Source organism: Ailuropoda melanoleuca, chromosome 12 (assembly GCF_002007445.2).
Source record: "Ailuropoda melanoleuca isolate Jingjing chromosome 12, ASM200744v2, whole genome shotgun sequence".
In the NCBI taxonomy this organism is placed as follows: domain Eukaryota; kingdom Metazoa; phylum Chordata; class Mammalia; order Carnivora; family Ursidae; genus Ailuropoda; species Ailuropoda melanoleuca.
This window is the reverse complement of record NC_048229.1, coordinates 37,488,604-37,510,515: the sequence shown is the minus strand read 5'-3', so window position 1 is coordinate 37,510,515 and position 21,912 is coordinate 37,488,604. Positions and strand designations below refer to the sequence as shown.

At 55.0% G+C, this 21,912-nt stretch overlaps 1 protein-coding gene across 1 annotated transcript in view; it reads left to right on the top strand.

The window, feature by feature from the left end:
• Positions 1-21,912, top strand: part of RYR1 (ryanodine receptor 1) — a 108,094-nt gene that overhangs the window by 1,158 nt on the left and 85,024 nt on the right. The window contains exons 2-24 of the mRNA XM_034639016.1: positions 3,677-3,796; positions 4,922-5,026; positions 6,087-6,161; positions 6,243-6,321; positions 6,643-6,755; positions 7,065-7,158; positions 8,274-8,367; positions 8,498-8,572; positions 8,907-9,063; positions 9,195-9,359; positions 11,418-11,539; positions 11,965-12,160; positions 13,995-14,130; positions 14,209-14,304; positions 14,389-14,507; positions 15,179-15,312; positions 16,185-16,426; positions 16,979-17,171; positions 18,154-18,370; positions 19,654-19,758; positions 19,956-20,059; positions 20,450-20,533; positions 21,360-21,667. Of these exons, the coding sequence (XP_034494907.1) occupies positions 3,677-3,796; positions 4,922-5,026; positions 6,087-6,161; positions 6,243-6,321; positions 6,643-6,755; positions 7,065-7,158; positions 8,274-8,367; positions 8,498-8,572; positions 8,907-9,063; positions 9,195-9,359; positions 11,418-11,539; positions 11,965-12,160; positions 13,995-14,130; positions 14,209-14,304; positions 14,389-14,507; positions 15,179-15,312; positions 16,185-16,426; positions 16,979-17,171; positions 18,154-18,370; positions 19,654-19,758; positions 19,956-20,059; positions 20,450-20,533; positions 21,360-21,667 (3,133 nt within the window). The remainder of the gene's footprint in view (positions 1-3,676; positions 3,797-4,921; positions 5,027-6,086; positions 6,162-6,242; positions 6,322-6,642; positions 6,756-7,064; positions 7,159-8,273; positions 8,368-8,497; positions 8,573-8,906; positions 9,064-9,194; positions 9,360-11,417; positions 11,540-11,964; positions 12,161-13,994; positions 14,131-14,208; positions 14,305-14,388; positions 14,508-15,178; positions 15,313-16,184; positions 16,427-16,978; positions 17,172-18,153; positions 18,371-19,653; positions 19,759-19,955; positions 20,060-20,449; positions 20,534-21,359; positions 21,668-21,912) is intronic.

Here is a 21,912-nt window from a genome sequence, read left to right as displayed (position 1 = left end):
CCCGGGAGGGAGGAACAGCTGGGGCTGGTAGTGAAGGATGGGGACAGCTGGACCTGCGACCACAGGAGGAGGCCTAGCTTCACCCTAGACTCTTGCCCCAGCTCCAGCCCCTTTGCAGACACCACGGGTTGGGCTCTCCCCTCCTCCCCAGCCCTAATAAGACCATGGTATCAGCCTTGAGCAGCCACTCCACGTCAGGTCCCATGCCCAGGGCCTCAGTCTCCTGAGACATCTAATTATATCCTCGCCTGCCCTACCTTCTGAGGTAGGGCCCTATCTTTATCTCCCTGGGAGATTTGAGGGAAACCAAGGCCTGAGCGGTAGAGTCACTTGCCCAAGGTCAAGGCCAGGAAGTGTCATCTCTGGATGCCCCTGGGACCCAGCCCTCCTGCTTTCACAAGAGGAGGACTGAGCTCAGACTTGCCAGGTTAACCCATGCTGGGGTCTAGAGCTGTGGCCCTGGCATCTCTTGGCCCCAGACTAGGACCGTTTTCCTGAACTTTATTGAGATGGTGTGGTATTTTTCTCACACTTTTTGGAGCCATCAGTCAGAAATACATTTACCTTGCAACCCAGTGCATGCAAATACACACATATTATTTTGAAAACCCAACTTTATTGAGGTATAATTGACATACAATAAATTGTATCCATCTTAGGTGTCCTAGTTTAATGAGTTTCGAGAAACTTTACACACCCGTGGAACCACCATTGTAAGCAAGGCATAGAACATTTCCTTTACTCAGAAAGTTCCCTCCTACTCTTTGCAGTACTTGCCCTGCCCATCTGCTATATGTCACCGTAGTTTCCATTAGGCACTTCGCGGCTTTCATATACAATATATGCTCCTCTGCCTTGCTTCTTTTGCTCAGTCTCTTTTTGACATTTATCCATGTAGCATGTGTAAGAGTTTATTTCTTTTTGGTACCGCACTGTGTGAACGTGCCACAATTTGTTTCTCAGTTCACCTGCCGATGGACGTTTGGGTCGCTTCCAATTCGTAATATCGTAGACAAAGTCGGGTGCATTCACACACACCAATTTTCTTCCCGACACAAGTCTCATAAAATGTAGGGAGCCCCCGAACAGGAGGGGCATGTCGCTACGCTCTGCTCTTGCTTTCCTTCGTTCCACTTCAGCATTGTGGCTGTGCCTGCACCAAAAATTGACTTCATTTCCGTTTGATGGGTGGTGACCTCTAACCCTGCCTGGGCTGGGGTTGCTCAAAGCATGGCCCACGTCAGAGCCTCCTGGGTGGCTGGTAATTGTCCGGATTCCCTGCTCACCTCACCCAGAGCCACTGAATCATGCCCTTGGTGGTTGTGGGTGGGAAACTAAGGCAGCAAGGGAGCTGCATTTGTAACCAGGCCACCTCCATTCATTCTGCCGCAGGAGGAAGTTAGAGAATCTGGGTTTAGTGACTAGGCCTCCAGTGTCTGGTTGATGTCCTGATTTGCCATTTGCTTGCTTCCTAACTTTGGGCAAGTGATCTGAAGTTTTCTCTCTGAGCCTCAGTTTCCTAATCTGGAAAATGGGGGCAAAAATTGGCACCGTAAGGATTCATGGGCTCCACGCAAACTCTCTCTGAGCTCATCTCCTTCCTCGTGCTCTCTCGCTGCTGCCACTGCCTCCTGTGGCCCTTGCTACCCTTCAGCACCCACGGCTCCCTCCAGCCCCAGGCCTTGGCACAGGCTGCCCAGGCTTCCGGAATGTTCTTCCCCCAGAGATGAGTGAGCTGGATACCCTTCTTTTTAGTTGGACAAGGCGCAGCTCAAATATCAGCTCGTTGGAGAGGCTGCCACTTCACCCCCTCACTGATGTCATCCCTACCCCCAAAGCCACTCTATTACACCAGCCTGGGTTGTTTGTTTCATAACACTGATCACTACATGAAGATTCTGAATCTCTTCCCTTATGTATGGTGTGTGTCCCCCACGAGGATGGCAGCCCCAAGAGGACAGGGACTTTGTCTGCTTTATTTGCTGCTCTATATCGGGCGCTAGATCAGGGCCTGGCGATAGCCTCCATTCAGTAAGTGTCCACCGAAGGAACGTAAAGCCCTGAGCGTAAGGCCAAGCAGACAGTAAGTGCTTAATACATGCAAGCCGTCTAGCCGTACGAACTCACAAGTGCCTGGGATGTGCAAGGGGGTGGGGGGTCACTGCCTCCTGCTCCACAGATCAGACCTCTCCTTCCTCCCTGGCTGAGCCGCAGACGGAGGGCTGGAGCGTGTTTGTGCGATATGCTGAATGGAAGGGCTGGAGGCTGGGTGACCTCAGGCGGGACACCGAACTTCCTTGAACCTGTTTTCTCAGCTGTAGAAGGAAATAACCACTGCCTTGCCTAGTAGTCAAGAGCTGGGATCTCTATCATTTTCGACTGATGTAAAAGTGTGGGGCATTCCCCCATGCACATGTATATTAGTTATAACTGTAGACACGGGCTACTTGACTAACATACAAAGAGGTGGTCTAGTGTTCTAAGAGTGTGGCACGTAGAGCCGGGGCGTTGGGCTCAAATCCCAGCACAGCTGTAGGACAGCTGTGTGACCTCAGACAGGTTATTTGACCTCTCTGGGTCTCAGTTTCCGTAGGTTCACATCGTAGAACTTACCTCAGAGGATTCAGTAATGAGTTCATATGTGTTAAGTTCTTGCAACGGGACCCAGCATATAGAAAACACTTGATTTTACTCAACACTTTAGCTTATAATCTTGAAATTTTTTCCAGCTTAGAGCAAAGCTGCAAGGTTTCTTCTAAGAACTCCCACGTGGCCTTAAGTCATTTCCCCCACCTGTTAAGATTCGGCACATTTGCTTTATCGCTCTCCCCCTCCCTCTCTGTGTGCACATTTCCCCTCTAAACTGTTTGAGGGTAAGTTGTGGACACAATACTAAAGTCCTGAAATACTTCAGTGTCTGTTTCCAAAGAAACAAGGGCAGTCTCTTACAAAACCACAGGACAGTCATCAACGTCAGGAAATGTAGCATCGCTCTGCTGCCATTATCTATCAGGGTCCTGGTTGGGCTTTCACCAGCGGTCACCAGGAGTCCCTTGTGACATGTCTCCTTCCCCCCAGGTTCCAGTCTGGGCAGTGGCATTGCATTCATGTGTCATTAAAAAGCACTCCTTGGGGCGCCTCTTGGTATCAGCTCAGGTCTTGATCTCAGGATCATGTGTTCGAGCCCCGTGTTGGGTTCCATGATGGGCATGGAGCCTACTTAAATAAAAAAAAAAAAAAAGAAAGAAAGAAAGAAAAGAAAAAGAAAGATAGAAATAAAGAAAGCACTCCTTAATTGATAACTATTACTGAAACAATACGCAAGAGAGAAATTAGAGAAGGTTGAGCTTAAAAGCCACTGAACTTGGGGGGCTTATAGTTTCCACCTCCAATGGCTCACCTTGTGGACCCCACTGGAGCTAGCAAGACTGGGGTTCTAATCCCAGCTCCTCCCTTATCAGCTGTGTGGTCTTGGACAAGTTACGCCCCCTCCTTGAGCCTCAGTTTCCCCATTTTAAAATGGGGAAGGCACTAGGTCCTGTCTCGTGGGATGTTAGACGTGTGTGGAGCCCTCAGCACGGGCCCCCATGTGACACACTGTGAGGCGGGTATTATCAGTCGCCGTCTCTTTGGTGAGGAGAAGGGTGGGGTGACGGTCCGCAGTGTCTGCCCACAGGACGACGAAGTGGTCCTTCAGTGCAGTGCCACGGTGCTCAAGGAGCAGCTGAAGCTCTGCCTGGCTGCCGAGGGCTTCGGCAACCGCCTCTGCTTCTTGGAGCCCACCAGCAATGCCCAGGTCTGTGTGGGGGTGTGCGGGGGGCGGCTCTGAGGGTGCAGAGTTGACGGGTCTGGGTCTGAAGAGGGGGTGCTGATGGGACAGAGAACAGAGAGGCACTAGGAAGGAAAGGTGGCTGGAAGTCCGAGGCAGGTGGGAGTGGAGGTCTTGAGGAGGGAGAGCAGGGCACCTGAGGGGGAGGGTGGGGGTCTGAGGGGATGGATGATCTTGAGTTCAAAAAAGAGGGGATCTGGAGGCGGCTGCTGATGGTAGAGAAAATGAGGAGTTGAAAAGAAAAGGGGGTCAGAGGTCTGAGGTAGGTAGGGGTGGAGGTCTGCGGTGGAAGGGACAGGGGCTTGGGAGTCTCAGAAGGCAGGTGTCTAAGGGGGCAGAGGGCGCTGGATTCTAAGCAAAAGGGCCTGGAGAATTGGGGGATGCTAGCGGAATGGGGGGCTGACTGGAGGGGAAGTTAGAAGCTGAGAGTGGAGGGAGCCCAGGTCTGAGGGTGAGGTGGATTCAGGGCCTGAGGGTGGAGGTGACCTGGGGGGATGGGCTGGGGGCTGGGAAAGGGAGGGGATGTGGGGTCAGATGGTGGAGGAGGCCGAGGGTCTGAGGGGGTCAGGGAGCCTTGGGCCCAAGGGAGAGGGCGCTCAGGAGTCTTAGGTGACTGAGTGGGAGACTGAGGAGGAAGGCACCAGGTTGGACCCTCCCGTGATTTGGAAGCAGTATTTACTGGTGTCTGTGGGAGGAGGCAGGAATTGGGACTATCTGATGGTGACGGCAGGGGTGGGGCTTCCTTGGGGGTCGCAGAGATTTGGGTTATCTGCAGGGGACGGCATGGCGTTGGAGCAGGTAAAGTGTGTCTGAGAGAGGGCTGAGGCTCCCTTTGAGATTAGGTGGGGTGTGGGGTCCTTGGGCAGGGAGGGTAGTGTGGAAGCTTCTGTGAGGTTCGGGTGGGGTTTAGGTGTCTGAGGGAGGAGGCATGTTTTCTGGGACATTGCTATGGATTTGGGGTGTCCGAAGGTGTGGTGGAGTGCAGGGGCTTCTTGCGGGATTGGGGTCAGGTCTGAGTATCTAAGGGATGTGGGTATTTAGACCAGCGCTCAGGGGCCTTCAGGCCCCCCACTCACATCTTCCCACCCCCAGAATGTGCCCCCCGATCTGGCCATCTGTTGCTTCGTCCTGGAGCAGTCCCTGTCAGTCCGAGCCCTGCAGGAGATGCTGGCCAACACCGTGGAGGCTGGCGTGGAGGTGAGGCTCCTGGCCCAGGCGGGGTGCAGGGGCAGGGCTGGGTGGGATGACCTGGGGTTTGTTCACCATCTGCTCTTCTTCCTCTCTCTGCCCCGCCCCTCACAGGCCCTCAATTTGGATAAGTGGGTAGGTCTGGCCTTGGGTGTCACCTGTCCTTCTCACCTCTCCTGACTCCAGGCCCGCCTCTTGAGCCCACATCCTGCACACAGGGGCTGGGGGCCTCCCCCACCCCAGTTGTCAGGGGCTGTGGTGCCCAGGCAGGCCAGGCAGGAAGGAAGGAAGGGGGTGGGGGCTTCTGAGCCCCCATGCCCCCACCTGCTCCTTTCTCCTCTTTCCCATCCTTTCCTCCAACCCTGATCCCAGCTCTTCTCTGCATGGGACCTCCCCTCTCACCTCCCCCTGTCCCACGTGTGGGTCCCCTCCGCTCCAGGAGCGGGTCGGCCATGTGATCATGGGGCCCCATCACATGGCCCCCTCAGAGCATGGGCATGTGAGGGCCAGGGTGGGAGGCATGATGTCATCGAGAGATCGGGTGTCCGCCCCCTCCCTCCAGGAGGGGCCGAGTCTCCTTGTGCTTGGGGGTGTGTGGCAGCCTAGGGCTGGTCCCTATGGGGATGTTCAAAGATTTAACACTGGTAGGACTACACTGGTGCATACCTGCTGCAGCTCAGCTGTGTTATGCCAGATTACAGCAAAAGGGGCTAGGGTCCATGGTATGTGAGGTATTGGGGCTCCTCTGAGAGTCCCCAGGCAACTGGAAGAGGGGTTCAGCCTCCCTGAGGGACTCCGGGACCTGGTTAACAAGATGAAGGAGGCAGGGAGGACAGAGTGGGCTTTGGGAAATGCAAAACGCCCTATCCACAGGCTTCTCAGAGACACAGCCCCTACTTCCATGAATGGGGAAACTGAGGCAAAGAATCCGTTGAGGGTCTGAGCTAAGGCTTCCTTGTGTCCAGGCCTAAGCATGGTATTTTATGGGGACGCATATTGCCACCTGGAATCAGCCAGACGCCTTGGGGGACTCCATACTCACTCTGTCCCCTTCACCCCCCCGCCACAGTCGTCCCAGGGCGGGGGCCACAGGACACTCCTGTACGGCCATGCCATCCTGCTGCGGCACACACACAGCGGCATGGTGAGTGCCAGAGTGAGGGGCGTGGGCAGGGGCGGGGACGCAGGGCCTGCCCGGGGAGGCTGACTCCCTGCACAACCCTAGTACTTGAGCTGCCTTACCACCTCCCGCTCCGTGACTGACAAGCTGGCCTTCGACGTGGGACTGCAGGAAGATGCCACAGGTGCGGGGCTGGAGGGGACTGGAGGGGGGAGGGCGGCAATGGGGAGACTGCAGGCAGGGGCTGGGGTACCACAGGTGCAGGCCTGGAGGTGGGGGGGGCAGGCACTGGAATGCTCTGGGGACAAGGGCGACTTGGGCCAGCATGAGGGAACCCTAGGCAGAGGGTCTGAAGGCGGGAATGGAGGACGTGAGGCAAAGAGTAGGGAATAGGACATAATAGGAGAACTTGGGACAGAGGGCTGGGGAGGCTCCGGGGCTGGGAAGCCCTTGGGGAAGGGCATTCTGGGTAGCCCTCATTCTGACAGCACGCCCTGCTGCACAGGAGAGGCCTGTTGGTGGACGATGCACCCGGCCTCCAAGCAGAGGTCGGAAGGAGAGAAGGTCCGCGTTGGGGATGACCTCATCCTCGTTAGTGTCTCCTCAGAGCGTTACCTGGTGAGCAGTCCCACCCGGCACAGCTTCTGCTGCCGCAGCGCTGGGGGCGCCCGGGACCCCCCACCTCCCCATCTTCCATTTGCGGGATCCCTGGGCCCCACGTCCCGACTGCCAAGTCCTAGTTTCCTGATCTCTGACATCCACTCCGGGTCTTTGGTGCCCCATGTCCCGATTGGATCTTGGCTTCCTGATCTGTGATCTCTGATTTTCTGTCTCCTGTTTGGCACTTTCCTGGCTTCCGGCCCCTGACTCTGGAACTATTGCTCACTCCGCCATCGTCTCTGACTGCCACATCCTGGCGGCCCCCAGCACCTGTCCACGGCCAGTGGGGAGCTCCAGGTTGATGCCTCCTTCATGCAGACCCTGTGGAATATGAACCCCATCTGCTCCGGCTGTGAAGAGGGTGAGGGTCCCAGACCTCCTGCCCCTAAACGGAGACGCCCAAAACACACTTCCCACATTGTGCCCAAACATATCCATACGGAGCCTCAGAACCTTAGACCCCAAACCTAGATCTCCAAATTATGACCCTAATACTTAGATGTCCGACTGACCCCAGAACCAGAACCCTAGAGCTCAGACCCCAAGCCCCAAACTCAGTATCTGACACCCGAATCCAGACCCCAAAGCTCACATCCCAAACTCAGGTCGTGGAGGTCAGTGAGGCCCTTAAACTCAGATCCAACGCCGAAAATATCACATTTGGAGCTTATCCCTCAGATGCCCAAGCCTCAGATGACAAACACAGATGGAGACCTCATCTCCCCACACTCAGACCCCCAGATTCAAACCCAGATACCTAAATACCCCAACCAGGACCCCTAATTCAGACCCCAAACCTCAGCCAACTGACCTCAGACCTCTAAGTTTTAACCTCGAATATCTAAAATCATCTTCCAAATTCAGACCCTCATGCTAGGGCCCCACAGCATGACCCCAAAACTTTGACCCCTCAACTCTCACACCCAAACCTCGCACCCAAGCTGAGACTCAAACCACAGATCCTGAAACTCAGGCCTTAATCTCAAACCCACCAGCTTCTAACTCCAAAGCTCAGATCTAACTTCAGACCCCAAACCTCAGATAGCAGCCTCAGACCTCCAAAATCAACACTCAAAGTCCAGACCCTAGCCACAGACCCAACCATCACACCTCTAACCCCAGACCCCAAATCAAGCCTTGGAACTCAGAGCCCCATATCTGGGAACATTAGACTCAAACCTCTGACCCCAATCTCAAAAATCCAAACGCAGACCCACAAACCCCCAGCCTCAGCCCTGAATTTAGATTCCCCATCTCAGACCCTAAATCTCATACCCTCACTTCAGGCCTCAAACTTAGCCCAGATCTCAGATGGCCACTTCGGATCCTGAAACTCAGATCTCCAAATATAGACCCCCCCAAACCCAGCCCCAGCCTCCCACAGGGGAAAAACAAGACCCCTGGCCTCCACTTTGGCTCCCGGGCCCCTCCAGGGCTCCAGCCCTGCAGTGACCTCTTTCCCTGGCTCCTCTCCAGGCTACGTGACCGGGGGTCACGTCCTCCGTCTCTTTCACGGGCACATGGATGAATGTCTGACCATTTCCCCCGCCGACAGTGAGGACCAGCGCAGGTCTGGGATGGGGACAAGAGGCCTTGGGGTGTTGGGGCCAGGAGGGATAGCACCCTGTGGTGGGGTTGGGGATCACATTCTGGGGGGCTGGTGACTGAACCCCTGACCTCACTCTCTCTCGTGTCCCCAGACTTGTCCACTATGAAGGGGGAGCTGTGTGCACCCACGCCCGCTCCCTCTGGAGACTGGAGCCATTGAGAATCAGGTGGGAGGGCTGGGGCTGAGAGCTCCTGGGGGGCCTGGGAGGGGAGAGAGGGTCTTGAAGGAAGATCTGAGGAAGAAACTGGAGAGTTGGGAGGGAAAAGCTAGGGAGCCCAAGAAGGCGATGAGGGTCTTCAGGGTCCTTGAATCCTGGAGGAAAAGGCCTTAGGGGAGGGTGGACATTCCTGAGGGAGAGATTAAGGGTCCCCAGTAAAAATGTGGGGAGCAGCCCCCCCCCGGAAGGAGGCTGGGGGCTTGACGAGGTTTGGACCAAGACTGTGGTGTCCACGGGAGGGCTGGGGGAGTTATCTGACCCTCCACACCCTCTCTCTCTGCAGCTGGAGTGGGAGCCACCTGCGCTGGGGCCAGCCACTCCGTATCCGGCACGTCACCACTGGGCGGTACCTGGCGCTCACTGAGGACCAGGGCCTGGTGGTGGTTGATGACAGCAAGGCCCACACCAAGGCCACCTCCTTCTGCTTCCGCATCTCCAAGGTCGGTGGGGTGAGGGTGCCCTCCCTCACTTGGAGCCCTGAATCCGGCCCCAGCCCCTACTCTGCAGGCTCTTGGGGGGCTCCTGGATTAAATGCACAGGCAGAGCTGACCTCTGTCCCCTGCCCCTGCAGGAGAAGCTGGATATGGCCCCCAAGCGGGACGTGGACGGCATGGGTCCCCCTGAGATCAAGTATGGGGAGTCACTGTGCTTCGTGCAGCACGTGGCCTCTGGCCTGTGGCTCACCTATGCTGCCCCAGACCCCAAGGCCCTGCGGCTTGGTGTGCTCAAGAAGAAGGTGGGTGCCTGGCAAGGGGAAGGGGTTGGGCGCGGCAGGGGTGGGAAGGGGACTGGGGGGTGGTCGTGCTTGTGCCTTCAGGAGTTTGAGGGCAGGACTGAGAGAGAAACGGAGCTTGAAAGAGACAGGAAAGAAGAATGAGGGATAGAGAAAAGGAGAGGGAGGCGGAACGGGCAAGAGAGAAAGAAAGGTAGAGACAAAAAGACATGGAAACATGGGGCGCCTGGGTGGTACAGCGGTTAAGGGTCTGCCTTCGGCTCAGGGCATGATCCCGGTGTTATGGGATCGAGCCCCACATCAGGCTCCTCCGCTATGAGCCTGCTTCTTCCTCTCCCCCTCCCCCTGCTTGTGTTCCCTCTCTCTCTGGCTGTCTCTATCTCTGTCAAATAAATAAATAAAATCTTAAAAAAAAAAGACATGGAAACAGGGGTGCCTGGGAGGCTCAGTCGCTTAAGCGTCTGCCTTCAGCTCAGGTCACGATCTCAGGGTCCTGGGATCGAGCCCTGCATCAGGCTCCCTGCTCAGCGGGGAATCTGCTTCTCCCTCTCCTTCTTTGGGTGCTCTCTCTCTCCGTCTCGAATAAATAAATATATCTTTAAAAAAAAGACATGGAAACAGAAAAGCAGAGAAAGACAAAGACAGAGAAGGAGAGATGGAAAAGACAGAGAGACAGACACAGTGACAAACAGACCAGCAATAACATTCGGCAAATTGAGTACCCCAGTTGCTCTGGATGTGTGTGTGGAAAAGTAGGTGAGCTATACAGACCTGTCTCCTGCCCTCCCAGTACTGAGACGTGGTGAATAAACTGCCTTTAATGAAGTACCTAGCCACTCTGGACAGAGGGCACAGCATGTGCAAAGGCCCTGAGGTTGGAATGAGATTGGTTTGTTGCAATACCAGAAAAAAGATCAATTTTGGCTGGAGCACAGTGATTGAGGGACAAGTCTTGGAAGATAGGGACAGAGAGGAGATGTGAGCAGATCATGTGGGGCCTTGTGGGCCATGGGGAGGGTCCCAGCTTTTACCCTTAGTCAGATGGAGCCCCAAGAGTATTTTGAGTAAGCCAGTGAGGTGACCTGACTCAGGTTCGTGGGGTTCCTTAGCTGCTTGTGGGAACAGACAGGGTGGGGGTGGGAAGCAGAGCTGGAGTAGGGAGCACAGGGAAGTGACTACTGCCATGGTCAGGTGGGAGAGGACAGTGGACAGGACCAGGGTGGGGACTGTGGAGTGGGGAAGGTGGCAGATTCTGGTCGTATTGTGAGGGCAGAGCCAACGGGATTTTCTGACAGAGTGGATATCGAGGTGAGAGGGACAGGGGTTGAGGATGATGCCCTGAGCAATGGGAAGGACGGAAGTGCCATTAACTGAGGTGGAGACAGTCAAATGTCAGCTCAGGATGACAGGGATACAATGTCTAGAACAGAGCCCCTAGATAAAGAGTGAGTGAGTCAGAAGAGTAGGGAGACACCCGTTTGCAGAAAACAAGGCTTGTAGTTGGATACGTGATGGGAGGATGTAGAGACGGGTCTGGCCCGAGGGGAAAGGTGGGAGCTGTCCGCGGTGGTGGTATTTACAGCCAGGGGACTGGATGAGGCCTTGGGGAGGTCTGCTCAGGCGAAAGCTGGAAGCTGAGATGGTCTCATCTTACAGAAAGGTGGTCAGGAGCTCAGTTTGGGACATGTTAAGCCAGGGGTGCTGTTAGAGCTTTCTGGTGGGAGGATGTTAAGTCAGTTGTAGGTACAGGTGGAGAGGGTCTGGCCTGGAGATAGATGAGACAGAGTCAGAGACTGAGAGGCAAACGCAGAGTCAAAGGGGGATAGAGACAGAAAGGAAGAGACAGAGGCAGAGAGAGATGGAGGCAGAGACAGAGGAGAGGCAGAGGGGAAAAAAGAGAGAGAATGTAAGAGTTAGGTGAAGAGGGATAGGAGGGGTGTCTGGCAGAGAGACTCAGTGGAGGATGCGGGCAGCTCTGGGGCCAGAGTCTGGAGGGAGGTCTGCGGGCGTCGCCCTTGGTGGCCTGGCCCACTCCTGCCCTTTCTGTCCTCCCACTGCCAGGCCATGCTGCACCAGGAAGGCCACATGGACGATGCATTGTCACTGACCCGCTGCCAGCAGGAGGAGTCCCAGGCTGCCCGCATGATTTACAGCACTGCTGGCCTGTACAACCAGTTCATCAAGTGAGCCACATGCCCACTCCACCCCCGGCGCCAGGCCACTCCTCGACCCCCAAGTTCCTGGTGGTCCTACACCTGACCCCTTTAATCTCTGCCTCTGACCTCTATGCACTTGACTCTTAATCTGACCTTGATAACCATGATTTGGACCTCACATCCCTGATCACCCGTGACACCCAGACCCTTGATCCTGGACCTCCCCGGCCTGAGACCTGCTTCCACCACCTCCTGGGCTTACACAGGCGGGAGACTCAATCTGGGCTTTGTCCTTGGCCACTGTGTGACCTCAGGCCAATGTCAGTGTCAGTCTCCCCCTCGGTAAAACGGGTGTGTCCGCGAGAGTTCCTTGGGGGGCCAAGGGGTAGGACTGGCAGGCGCCGCATGGTAGCGCTCGGGGCTCGTTGCTGACAAATGCGCCGTCCCCGCAGGGGCCTGGACAGCTTCAGCGGGAAGCCGCGGGGCTCGGGGCCGCCAGCTGGCACAGCGCTGCCCATCGAGGGTGTCATCCTGAGCCTGCAGGACCTCATCGGCTACTTCGAGCCGCCCTCCGAGGAGCTGCAGCACGAGGAGAAGCAGAGCAAGCTACGCAGCCTGCGCAACCGCCAGAGCCTCTTCCAGGAGGAGGTGAGGCCGCGGCGGTGGGCGATGCCCGTGGACGCGGGGGGCGGGGCCTGAGGGAGGGGTGGGGCCGCGGCGCCGGGCAGGGCGGAGCCTGAGGGACCCGGGAACGTTCGTAGTGGTCTGAGAGCCCGCAGGGCCGCAGGCCGTGGTTGGGGTACAGGTGAGGGGGCGGGGCCTGGAGGAGGGGCGGGAACTTGAGTTGGTAGGCGGAGCCTTGAGGGAGGGGCAAGGCTTTTGGCGGAGCAGGGGCGGTGCCTGTGGGAGTCGGAAGGAGAGCGAAGGGGGTGGGGCGGGCCTTGTTCCTTTACCCGGGGGAGAGGGCGGGGTCTAAGTGAAGCCCTGTGCAGTGGGAGGCCTGTGGAGGCTGTCAGGCCTGGGAAGAAGTCAGAGGATGAGGCTGCGGGACTCAGGAGGCTGTGTCTGCGGGGCCTCGGCCTGCAGTTGGGAGGACTGAACCAGAGTGGGGCATGGGGGTAAGGGCAGGGCCGGGGGGGGGGATCTTTGAGCATCCGGGACCTCAGTGCAGGGAGAGCCCTCCGCTGGAGTCAGGGTCTGGGGGTCCGTGTGTTTTGAGAGCACCAAGGGAAGAGATGTGGAGAGGCCTTCGCTCAGCACCGGGTCTGAGTGAGGGGGATGGAGCCGGGTGGGAGGAGGGGACTGGACAAAGATCTGAAGGTCTGATGTCTCCACAGGGTGATGGGGGAGCATGTTCACTTAAATGCTAACGACCTGGTCCTCCTCCTCTCCAGGGACTCCCAGTCTGATCCAGAAATGACAATAGTAACAATAACAGAACTTCCTTATGAGTGGAATCAGTATATGCCAAGCCTGGTGCCGGCATATAGCAGATGCTATATAAGTGTTAGTGGTTATTATTACCTTGCATTTAGCCTTTATTATGTGCTAAGGGTGCTATATACATGACGTCCTCCTGATGACCCCATGGGGTTGTGATTCCCATATTGCAGATGGGTCACTGAAGCTCAGAGAGATTAAATAACTGCCCTCTACCCTGTGACAGTTTCTTGCTGTTGTTGATTTCGCCGGTGAAAGTGGCCTGCAAGTGTAGTGCCAGGGGGCCGCCTAGTGTTCCTGAGCATGAGACGCTGCGATGTGCTTTACAGAGAAAATAAATGTTAGATAAGCTTCATTTAGGCATCAGTTATAGTGCTGTTGGCCGTGAATTCAATGTTAATGAATCAACAGTGTATATTAAATCAGCATCTTTAAACAGACACACATATAAATCAAGAGGATGTATTGATTGTTCAACAAAAATGTTGTGACTCAGAGAAACTCCGTTTGGTTCAGTATTTGCTAATTCTGTTCTTGGTGACTTTATAGAACCCAACTAGCACGAATAACAAGAGCTGACTGCATATTTTTATGTGCCTCACTGTATGTTATACATACAGGTAATTAGCATTCTGTATGTTCTAATTCACGATAAAAGAAGGCAAAGATGAAAATGTAAAACGTGAAAAAATCTCTCTGATGGTTGGTGTGGAGAGTGAGCTGGGCCAGACGGGACCCAAGTGGGGTGCTTGGAAGTGGATGGGATGGAAAGACAGCTTCGGGAAGGAAAAGCATAAAGTCAGTCTTGATGTTAATAAGGATGTATTGTGTTGGGGACAGCGGCGGAGAGGACAAGGACAGATATGGCGAGCTGAGGAGGAGAGGAGGGTGATGGGAGTGGAGGCGAACATGGAGCTAAGGGCAGAGAATCTGGGGACATAGTCACTGGTTGTTGAAGTCAAATGAATTCGCAAATCCAAGAAAGGCAAGGAAGGGAGGGCCTGGGCTCCCGTGGTGACCCACCCTGTTTTCCCCGCCCCAGGGGATGCTCTCCTTGGTCCTGAACTGCATTGACCGCCTGAATGTCTACAACACTGCTGCCCACTTCGCCGAATTTGCGGGGGAGGAGGCAGCTGAGTCTTGGAAAGAGATTGTGAACCTGCTCTATGAACTCCTGGGTAAGGGCCCAGTCCTGACTTAACTTAGAGCCCCCAGGTTCTCAGTCCCATTGGTCTGACCCCTCTTTTCACCCTCAGCCTCCCTGATCCGTGGCAATCGTACCAACTGTGCCCTCTTCTCCACCAACCTGGACTGGCTGGTCAGCAAGCTGGATCGGCTGGAGGCCTCCTCTGGTAGGAGAACCCCGGGGGAGGGGACAGGGGCTGGGGCAGGGGAGGGCTGCCGTCACCTCACCTGTCACTCTGCCATCTGCACAGGGATCCTGGAGGTGCTGTACTGTGTCCTGATTGAGAGTCCTGAGGTGCTGAACATCATCCAAGAGAACCACATCAAGTCCATCATCTCCCTCCTGGACAAGCACGGAAGGAACCACAAGGTGGGCCCTTCACCCTGACCTCTCTCCCCTGCACTCTGAACCCTGACCTTTCCCCATGCCCTGGAATTCTCCACTTCCCTCACTTCCCTCCCCCGTCTTGGACTCCTTTGCACATGCTTCCATCTCAACACAAGGGTCTCAAACTTATAGTTCTTAAATGGATTCTGGGCCATGGGCATGCTTCATTAGTTTTCTGAAATATTTTTTAAAATATCTCATTTTGTAGTTTTTAGGTGACTGTGTTTACACTCTCCAGTTTGCAATGGGTCCTACCTTGTTCCCGATGCATGATTTCTAACCAGCTCACATGTGTACATTATCGAGCTACCCGCCCCCCCCGAGAACACGAGTGCGCAGCCCCTGCTGATCTAAAATCTTCTCTTGACCCCCGTGCTCTCCCTAACCAACCCTTTCCCTTGTCCCTCTGACCCCTCGTCCTGCTCCAGTCTCTCCTTCCTTACACTGCTGATGCCTTATCCCAGCTCCTGTGGCCCCCAGCCTGACCTTCCTCTGTGAGCTCTGATCTCCCCACATTCACCACCTCCTCACAGTCAAAATCTCCATCTCCTGTCCTGGCATAGTATCCTTAACTTCTGGCTTCCCACTGTAGACCTTCCATGATCTCCCTGCCCTGGTGCTCTCAGCACCTGACCTCTGACCTTGACTTCCAGGTACTAGATGTGCTGTGTTCCCTGTGTGTGTGCAATGGCGTGGCCGTGCGCTCCAACCAAGATCTCATTACTGAGAACTTGCTCCCTGGCCGAGAGCTTTTGCTGCAGACAGACCTCATCAACTATGTCACCAGGTCTGGCCCCCAATCTCTGACCCCAGCGTGACTCCTCCCTGATCACAGATCTCAGAACCTCTCAACCCTTTCCCAGACTCAGAGACTCCACAGTCAGGTGGCTGTCCCTTCCAAAGTCTTCCACCCTGGGACTTGACACCTGGGGCTCCCAGATGTCCGCTCTTGCCCCAGCTCATCCCAGCTCCCACTCCTCTTGTCCTCTCTCCCTGTTCCATTTCTGCCTCTGTCTGTTCCACTCTCTCTTTCTCTTTTTCTGTTTGCTCTTTTTGTCTCTGTCTGTTTCTATGTCTGTCTCTATTTTTCCTCCATTTCCTTTTTCTTTCTCTCACCCATCTCTCTCATCTCTGGTTTTGTTGTTGTTGTTTTGTTTTTGTTTCTGTTTTGAGAGAGAGAGAGAAAGAGTGTGTGGAGGGACAGAAGAAGAGGGAGAGAGAGAAGATCTTAAGTAGGCTCCACGTCCAACGTAGAGCCTGATGGCGGGGCTCAATCTCACAACCCTGAGTTCATGACCTGAGCGAAATTCAAGGGTCAGACGTGTAACCAACTGAGCCACCCAGGCGCCCCTGTTTTTTTTTTTTTAAGATTTTATTTCTAAGTAATCTCTACATCCCAATGGGCGCTCAAACTCAAAACCCTGAGATCAAGAGTCACACACTCTATTGACTGAGCCAGCCAGGCACCACTCTTCTGTTTTTTGAGGTCTCTTTTTGTCTTTGTCTCTGTTTTCTCTCTCTGTCTCCATGTCTCTGTCTTCTGTTTTTCCTGTGTATATCTTTCCTCCTCTTTCTCCCTTTCCCACCTCCACCCTGCAACACCCTGGCTCTGCTTCCCATCTCTCCCTCACTCCCTCTCCTGTCCCGTCTCTCCTGCAGCATCCGCCCAAACATCTTTGTGGGCCGAGCAGAGGGCACCACGCAGTATGGCAAATGGTACTTTGAGGTGATGGTGGACGAGGTGGCTCCATTCCTGACAGCTCAGGCCACCCACCTGCGGGTGGGCTGGGCCCTCACTGAGGGCTACAGCCCCTACCCAGGGGGCGGCGAGGGCTGGGGCGGCAATGGGGTCGGCGACGACCTCTATTCCTACGGCTTTGATGGGCTGCATCTCTGGACAGGTACCTGGACCCTTCCAGGGGCTCTCATCCCTGATTATTGGCCCTAGAGTTTCCAAGATCCTCACCACACATCTTGGGGTTGTTGGGATCCTGATCCCCAGAATAGGCCAACTTTTGACCTCTTACTCCTAATTTCCCAAGACCTAGAGGTTCCAGAGTCTTGGCCCTAACCCATTTCCTCATAGCTTCCAGAACTCTGGTGCTAGGAAATGTATGATCTCTGGCCCTAGAGATCCTAGAAAACTTTCCTGATTTTTATGACATTTTGTGGTCTTTGACTTATGACCCCAAAGGTTCCAGAATTCTAACTCCAGGATTTTAATCTCTGACCCCACAGGTCTCAGGATCCTAACCTCAAGAGTTAGGGGAACCTTGACCTCCCTGCTAATCTCAGAGCTCCTGGGCCCTCCATGGGAACATTTGACCTTAGAGCTGCCAGGATCTAGATCCCATAGGATCCTTTAATATCTGCTTCTTGTCTCTTGAGACCATTGGTCTCTGACCAATGAGATCTTGAGACCTCTGACTTCTGACCCTGGTGCCCTGATGCAGGACACGTGGCACGCCTGGTGACTTCCCCAGGGCAGCACCTCCTGGCCCCAGAGGACGTGGTCAGCTGCTGCCTGGACCTCAGTGTGCCATCCATCTCCTTCCGCATCAATGGCTGTCCTGTGCAGGGCGTCTTTGAGGCCTTCAACTTGGATGGGCTCTTCTTCCCTGTCGTCAGCTTCTCGGCTGGTGTCAAGTGAGAACTTACCGTTGCCCGCTTGCAAGCCCCAGACCTGGGACTGTTCCAAGACAGCTTCCCTAGTCATAACATGGCCTCCTAGAAGGCCAGGATCCGGTAGCCTACCCTCAAGAATGACTGATCAGATCCCTATGTGAAGGTCCCAGTGACCGCTGCATGGCCCCAGACACTTTAGTGTTCTCCCAATGACCCAGACCCTTCCCTCAGCTTCTTCACAACCCCATATCATTCCAGTGACCTTCAAGTGTCCCCCTCAAATTGCACAATGACCTAATAGCTCCAGACTCTCCCAGTTAATTCCCAAATGATGTCAGGCTCTCCCAATGACTCTATGCCATTCCAATGACAGCCAAATGACTCCAGAATCTGACATCTGTCTTCCTGTGACCCCAGATCCTCCCAGTGACCTCCCAGTGATCTTGGACTCTCCCAACAACTCCATGCTTTTAACAATTTCTCAGTGACCTAGCATCTCCCAGTTATCTCCCAGTCACTCCGTAATCCCCCAGTGACCATAATCCCTCAATGATCCCAATTATTTCAAAGACCTCAATAACTCATTCTTTTCCCGATGATCCCAAGCTCTGTGAAGGGCTCCCCAATGGTGATTACAGTTATCTCATCATTACATCAGATTTTCAGCGATTTCCAAATGACCTTTTTGTTCTCCCCAATACCTCCCAATATCCCCAAATACTCTGTTGAGCCAGGGTCTCTTCCAGGGGACCTTCCCATGACCCTGCATTAACTCCCCAATGACCCACACTTTCCTTTTTTTGATTCTCCCATGATTCTCATTGGCCTCAGACATTCTCTTTGACGTTATACTTTCCTTTTTGACTCTAAATGACTTCCATGACTCTATGCCCAGTATTCTTTCCCAGAACTTTCCATTGATCCCAGGATTGCTCCCTTACCCACACTGAGCACAGATTCTCCCTGTAATCTGCCCCACCAGTGACCTGTCTCTCCCACTCAGGGTGCGGTTCCTGCTCGGTGGCCGCCATGGTGAATTCAAGTTCCTCCCTCCACCTGGCTATGCCCCATGCCACGAGGCTGTGCTCCCTCGAGAGCGACTTCATCTGGAGCCCATCAAGGAGTATCGGCGGGAGGGGCCTCGGGGGCCCCACCTGGTGGGCCCCAGCCGCTGCCTCTCACACACCGACTTTGTGCCCTGCCCTGTGGACACGGTCCAGGTACTGCATGCCCCACAAGAATTTCCTGTGAGGCAGACCCTCTTAGGAGTCAAGGAGGTGGGGAACTGTGCTGGAAGTTGGGAACCTTGTTGTTTAACAGATGGGGAAACTGAGGAAGAGTGGAGGCAAAGAACTCTCTAAACGTAGAATCCCAGTTCCCAGGAACCCTCAGTATAGCCCCCTAAAGAGAGGACTACTATTGCCCTCGATTTACAGCTGAGGGAAGGAAGCCCTGAGAGGTAACCAACCTGTGCAAGCCACAGAGCCGACTTGAACCCAGGTGCTGATTGTGAAGCTTGAGATCTTTTCCACTAGTTTATTGGCATCTCTTGCATCTGGATCTTCCCACGCTCTTGTCCCAACCTGAGCTCCCCACCATCCCACCCAGACACATCCCTATCAGAGGCCACAGAAGTCGTGTTCAAGAGCCTGACTGCAAGGGTCTGATTTTCAGTGTGTTACTATAGGTATTGGCCTCCCTCCTCTTCCTCTGGGCCTCAGTTTGGTCATCTGTGAGGAAAGGGGAATAATAGTAGAGCCTACCTGGTAGCATGGTCCTGAAAGTTAGATGAATTACTATCTGTGAAGTGCTTAGCACAGTCCTGAGTCAATAGTACTCCATCCCCCCTGTAGCCAGGCCAGACCGAGCACCTCCTTCTGGATGTCTCCCTCCCACTCCCCCAGCTTGTCAGCCTCATGGACTGTCCACTTGGCCTCCCATATATCTCCCCACCTCCACTCCTCCCCATGGCCCGCCCTGGTCCAAACCATCATTATCTCTTGTCCGAAGAATACTAATGACATAAATATTTATTAGTCACCTACTGTGTGCCAGGCATTTACATAAACTATGTAAGATTTAGTAGTTTATCTAGGTTATATCACTGAATCCTTAAGGTCAGTAGTGTTCGGATCCTCATTATACAAAGGAGGAAAGAGACTCAGCCATTCTTTCAGCAACCACTTCTGGGGCATCTCCTCTGGGCCTCGCTCTGGGCTGGGCAGGGCTGGGAAAGTGGTGGAGACTGAGGCAGCCCCAGGCCCTGTCCTCATGGAGCAACCAGTCCACAGGGGGAGATAGTCCCACGCCCAGATAATTCCTTAATTCTGTGATTCTAAGTCCTTACTCAGCTGGGTGTCAACCCTAGGGTCAGGGTCAGGTGATGAGGAGCAAGGCTCAGAATCCCAGGAAAGTTCTGGGGGACTGTCCTTGGGAAGAGGGGTCATGGTGCAGGCTGGAAGGAACACAGGGACCTCACAAACGTTCCCTCCCCTCCCCCCAGATTGTCCTGCCTCCCCATCTGGAGCGTATTCGGGAGAAGCTGGCAGAGAACATCCACGAACTCTGGGCGCTGACTCGCATTGAGCAGGGCTGGACCTACGGCCCGGTGAGGGGCTGCCTGCAGCATGAGGATGTCAGGCTAGCCTTGCTGTTGGGGGAGTGAGAAGGGAGGGGCTCATGGTGGGGGGAAGGGACTCCTGGGTTTCCTGTGGTAGAACTAAGGGCAGGAGGATCAGGTTGCAGTCTGGGCACGTGGGGGAGAGGGACGGGGACCCTGAGGAGTTGACGCTGGGGTTTCTCCAGGTTCGGGATGACAACAAGAGGCTGCACCCGTGTCTTGTGGACTTCCACAGCCTACCAGAGCCCGAGAGGAATTACAACCTGCAGATGTCGGGGGAGACGCTCAAGTGAGGGCGGTACCGGGGAGCAGGGGCCTGGGCCTGGCTGCTGGTGAGGATCGTGAGGGATCATGAGGCAGAGACTGAAGAAGGCAAGAAAGAGTGACAGAGGCATAAAGAGAGCTGGTCAGTAAGAGAAAGAGAGAGACGTGGAATCGGGGGAAGAAGTGGACAGGAAAAGGTGGACACAGGCGAAGAGATATGGAGACAAGGGAACAGGGAGAGACAGCAGTCAGAGAGACAGAGACCGAGGCAGAGAGATGGGGACAGACACCCAGAAAGCCAGAGCAAGAGATGCGGAGGGCCAGCAGGGACTGGGGAAGGAGGGGAGCCAGGCTCAGGGAGAGGAGTCCAGGGGCCAGGAGGCTGTGTGGGGTGACCCTGTCCCCCGCACCCCAGGACTCTGCTGGCACTGGGCTGCCACGTGGGCATGGCGGATGAGAAGGCAGAAGACAACCTGAAGAAGACCAAACTCCCCAAGACGTGAGTGTGGGTGGCCCGGGTCCTGTCTGGGGGATAGAGTAGGAGGCTGGGGATGACATGGTGAGGGCAGGGCGGTTGAGGGGGTCTTGTAGGGAGTCTGAGGTCAGAGAAAAAGGGATTACAGGTTAGGGTAAACGCCATAGGACCAGGGGTCAAGCGTCAGGGCTCTGGAGTCAGTGGTGAGTGTCCTGGGGAGGTGTCAGGATTGCAAGAGGTGGGACTTCCAGAGGGACAGGGGGTGTGAGTTGGGACCCAAGGTCAGGGTGTGCCATGGAATCAGGGAAAATGAGGGAACAGAGGTAATATCTTCAAGTCAGAGGCAGGGCGGGGGGTGGTCAATGGAAAGAGATGAGAAGTTCTTGGGAGTCGTGAGTAAGGGACACTAAAATTATAGGTGAGAGATCAGAGGTCCTGGGGATAGAGGCCAGGGTTCAGAGGTCAGGGACTCCAAACCCAGGAATTTGAAGTGATAGAGCTCTGAGGTCAGAGGTAGGAAACCTCAGAGTTAGAGATGAGAGGTCAGAGTTCCAGGGTTGAAGATGAGGCTCCCAAAATCACATTGCAGGGGTCAGAGAGGCTAGAGGTCAGTGAAGCAAAAGCCCTTGCTAGGGTCACAGGATCCTGCGTTAAGAGGCCAAGTATCTCAAAGCTCATTCAGGGGAGTCATAGAACCCCGATGTCTGAGATCGAAGGTCAGAAATCCCAAAACTCAGAGCTCAGGATCACAAGACCCGGGAGCAAGGGTCAGAAGTCAGGGATCCTGCTGCTCAGGGCCCAGAGGCGGGGGTGAGGGGTCTCCTCTCACCGAGCTCTGCCACGCGCACAGGTACATGATGAGCAATGGGTACAAGCCGGCACCGCTAGACCTGAGCCACGTGCGGCTGACACCGGCGCAGATGACGCTGGTGGACCGGCTGGCGGAGAATGGGCACAATGTGTGGGCACGAGACCGCGTGGCCCAGGGCTGGAGCTACAGTGCCGTGCAGGACATCCCAGCACGCCGCAACCCTCGCCTTGTGCCCTACCGCCTGCTGGACGAGGCCACCAAGCGCAGTAACCGGGACAGCCTCTGCCAGGCCGTGCGCACGCTGCTGGGCTATGGCTACAACATCGAGCCGCCTGACCAGGAGCCCAGTGAGTGCGGACCTCGGGCCCCTGACGCTAACTCCTGAGCTGATGCAGGCCCCGCTGCCTGACCCCTGACTGCTGACCCTGTTTGGCCCCTGAATGGGCTACATCTACAACACCGAGCCTTTCTACCCCAACCCTGCCCCTTACTCTGACCCTGACCCGGAACCCAATCTTGACCACTGACCTTGATCATACTTGAGCCCTGCCAGATCAGGAGCCCAGTGAGCACTAGCCCTGATCCCGACTCC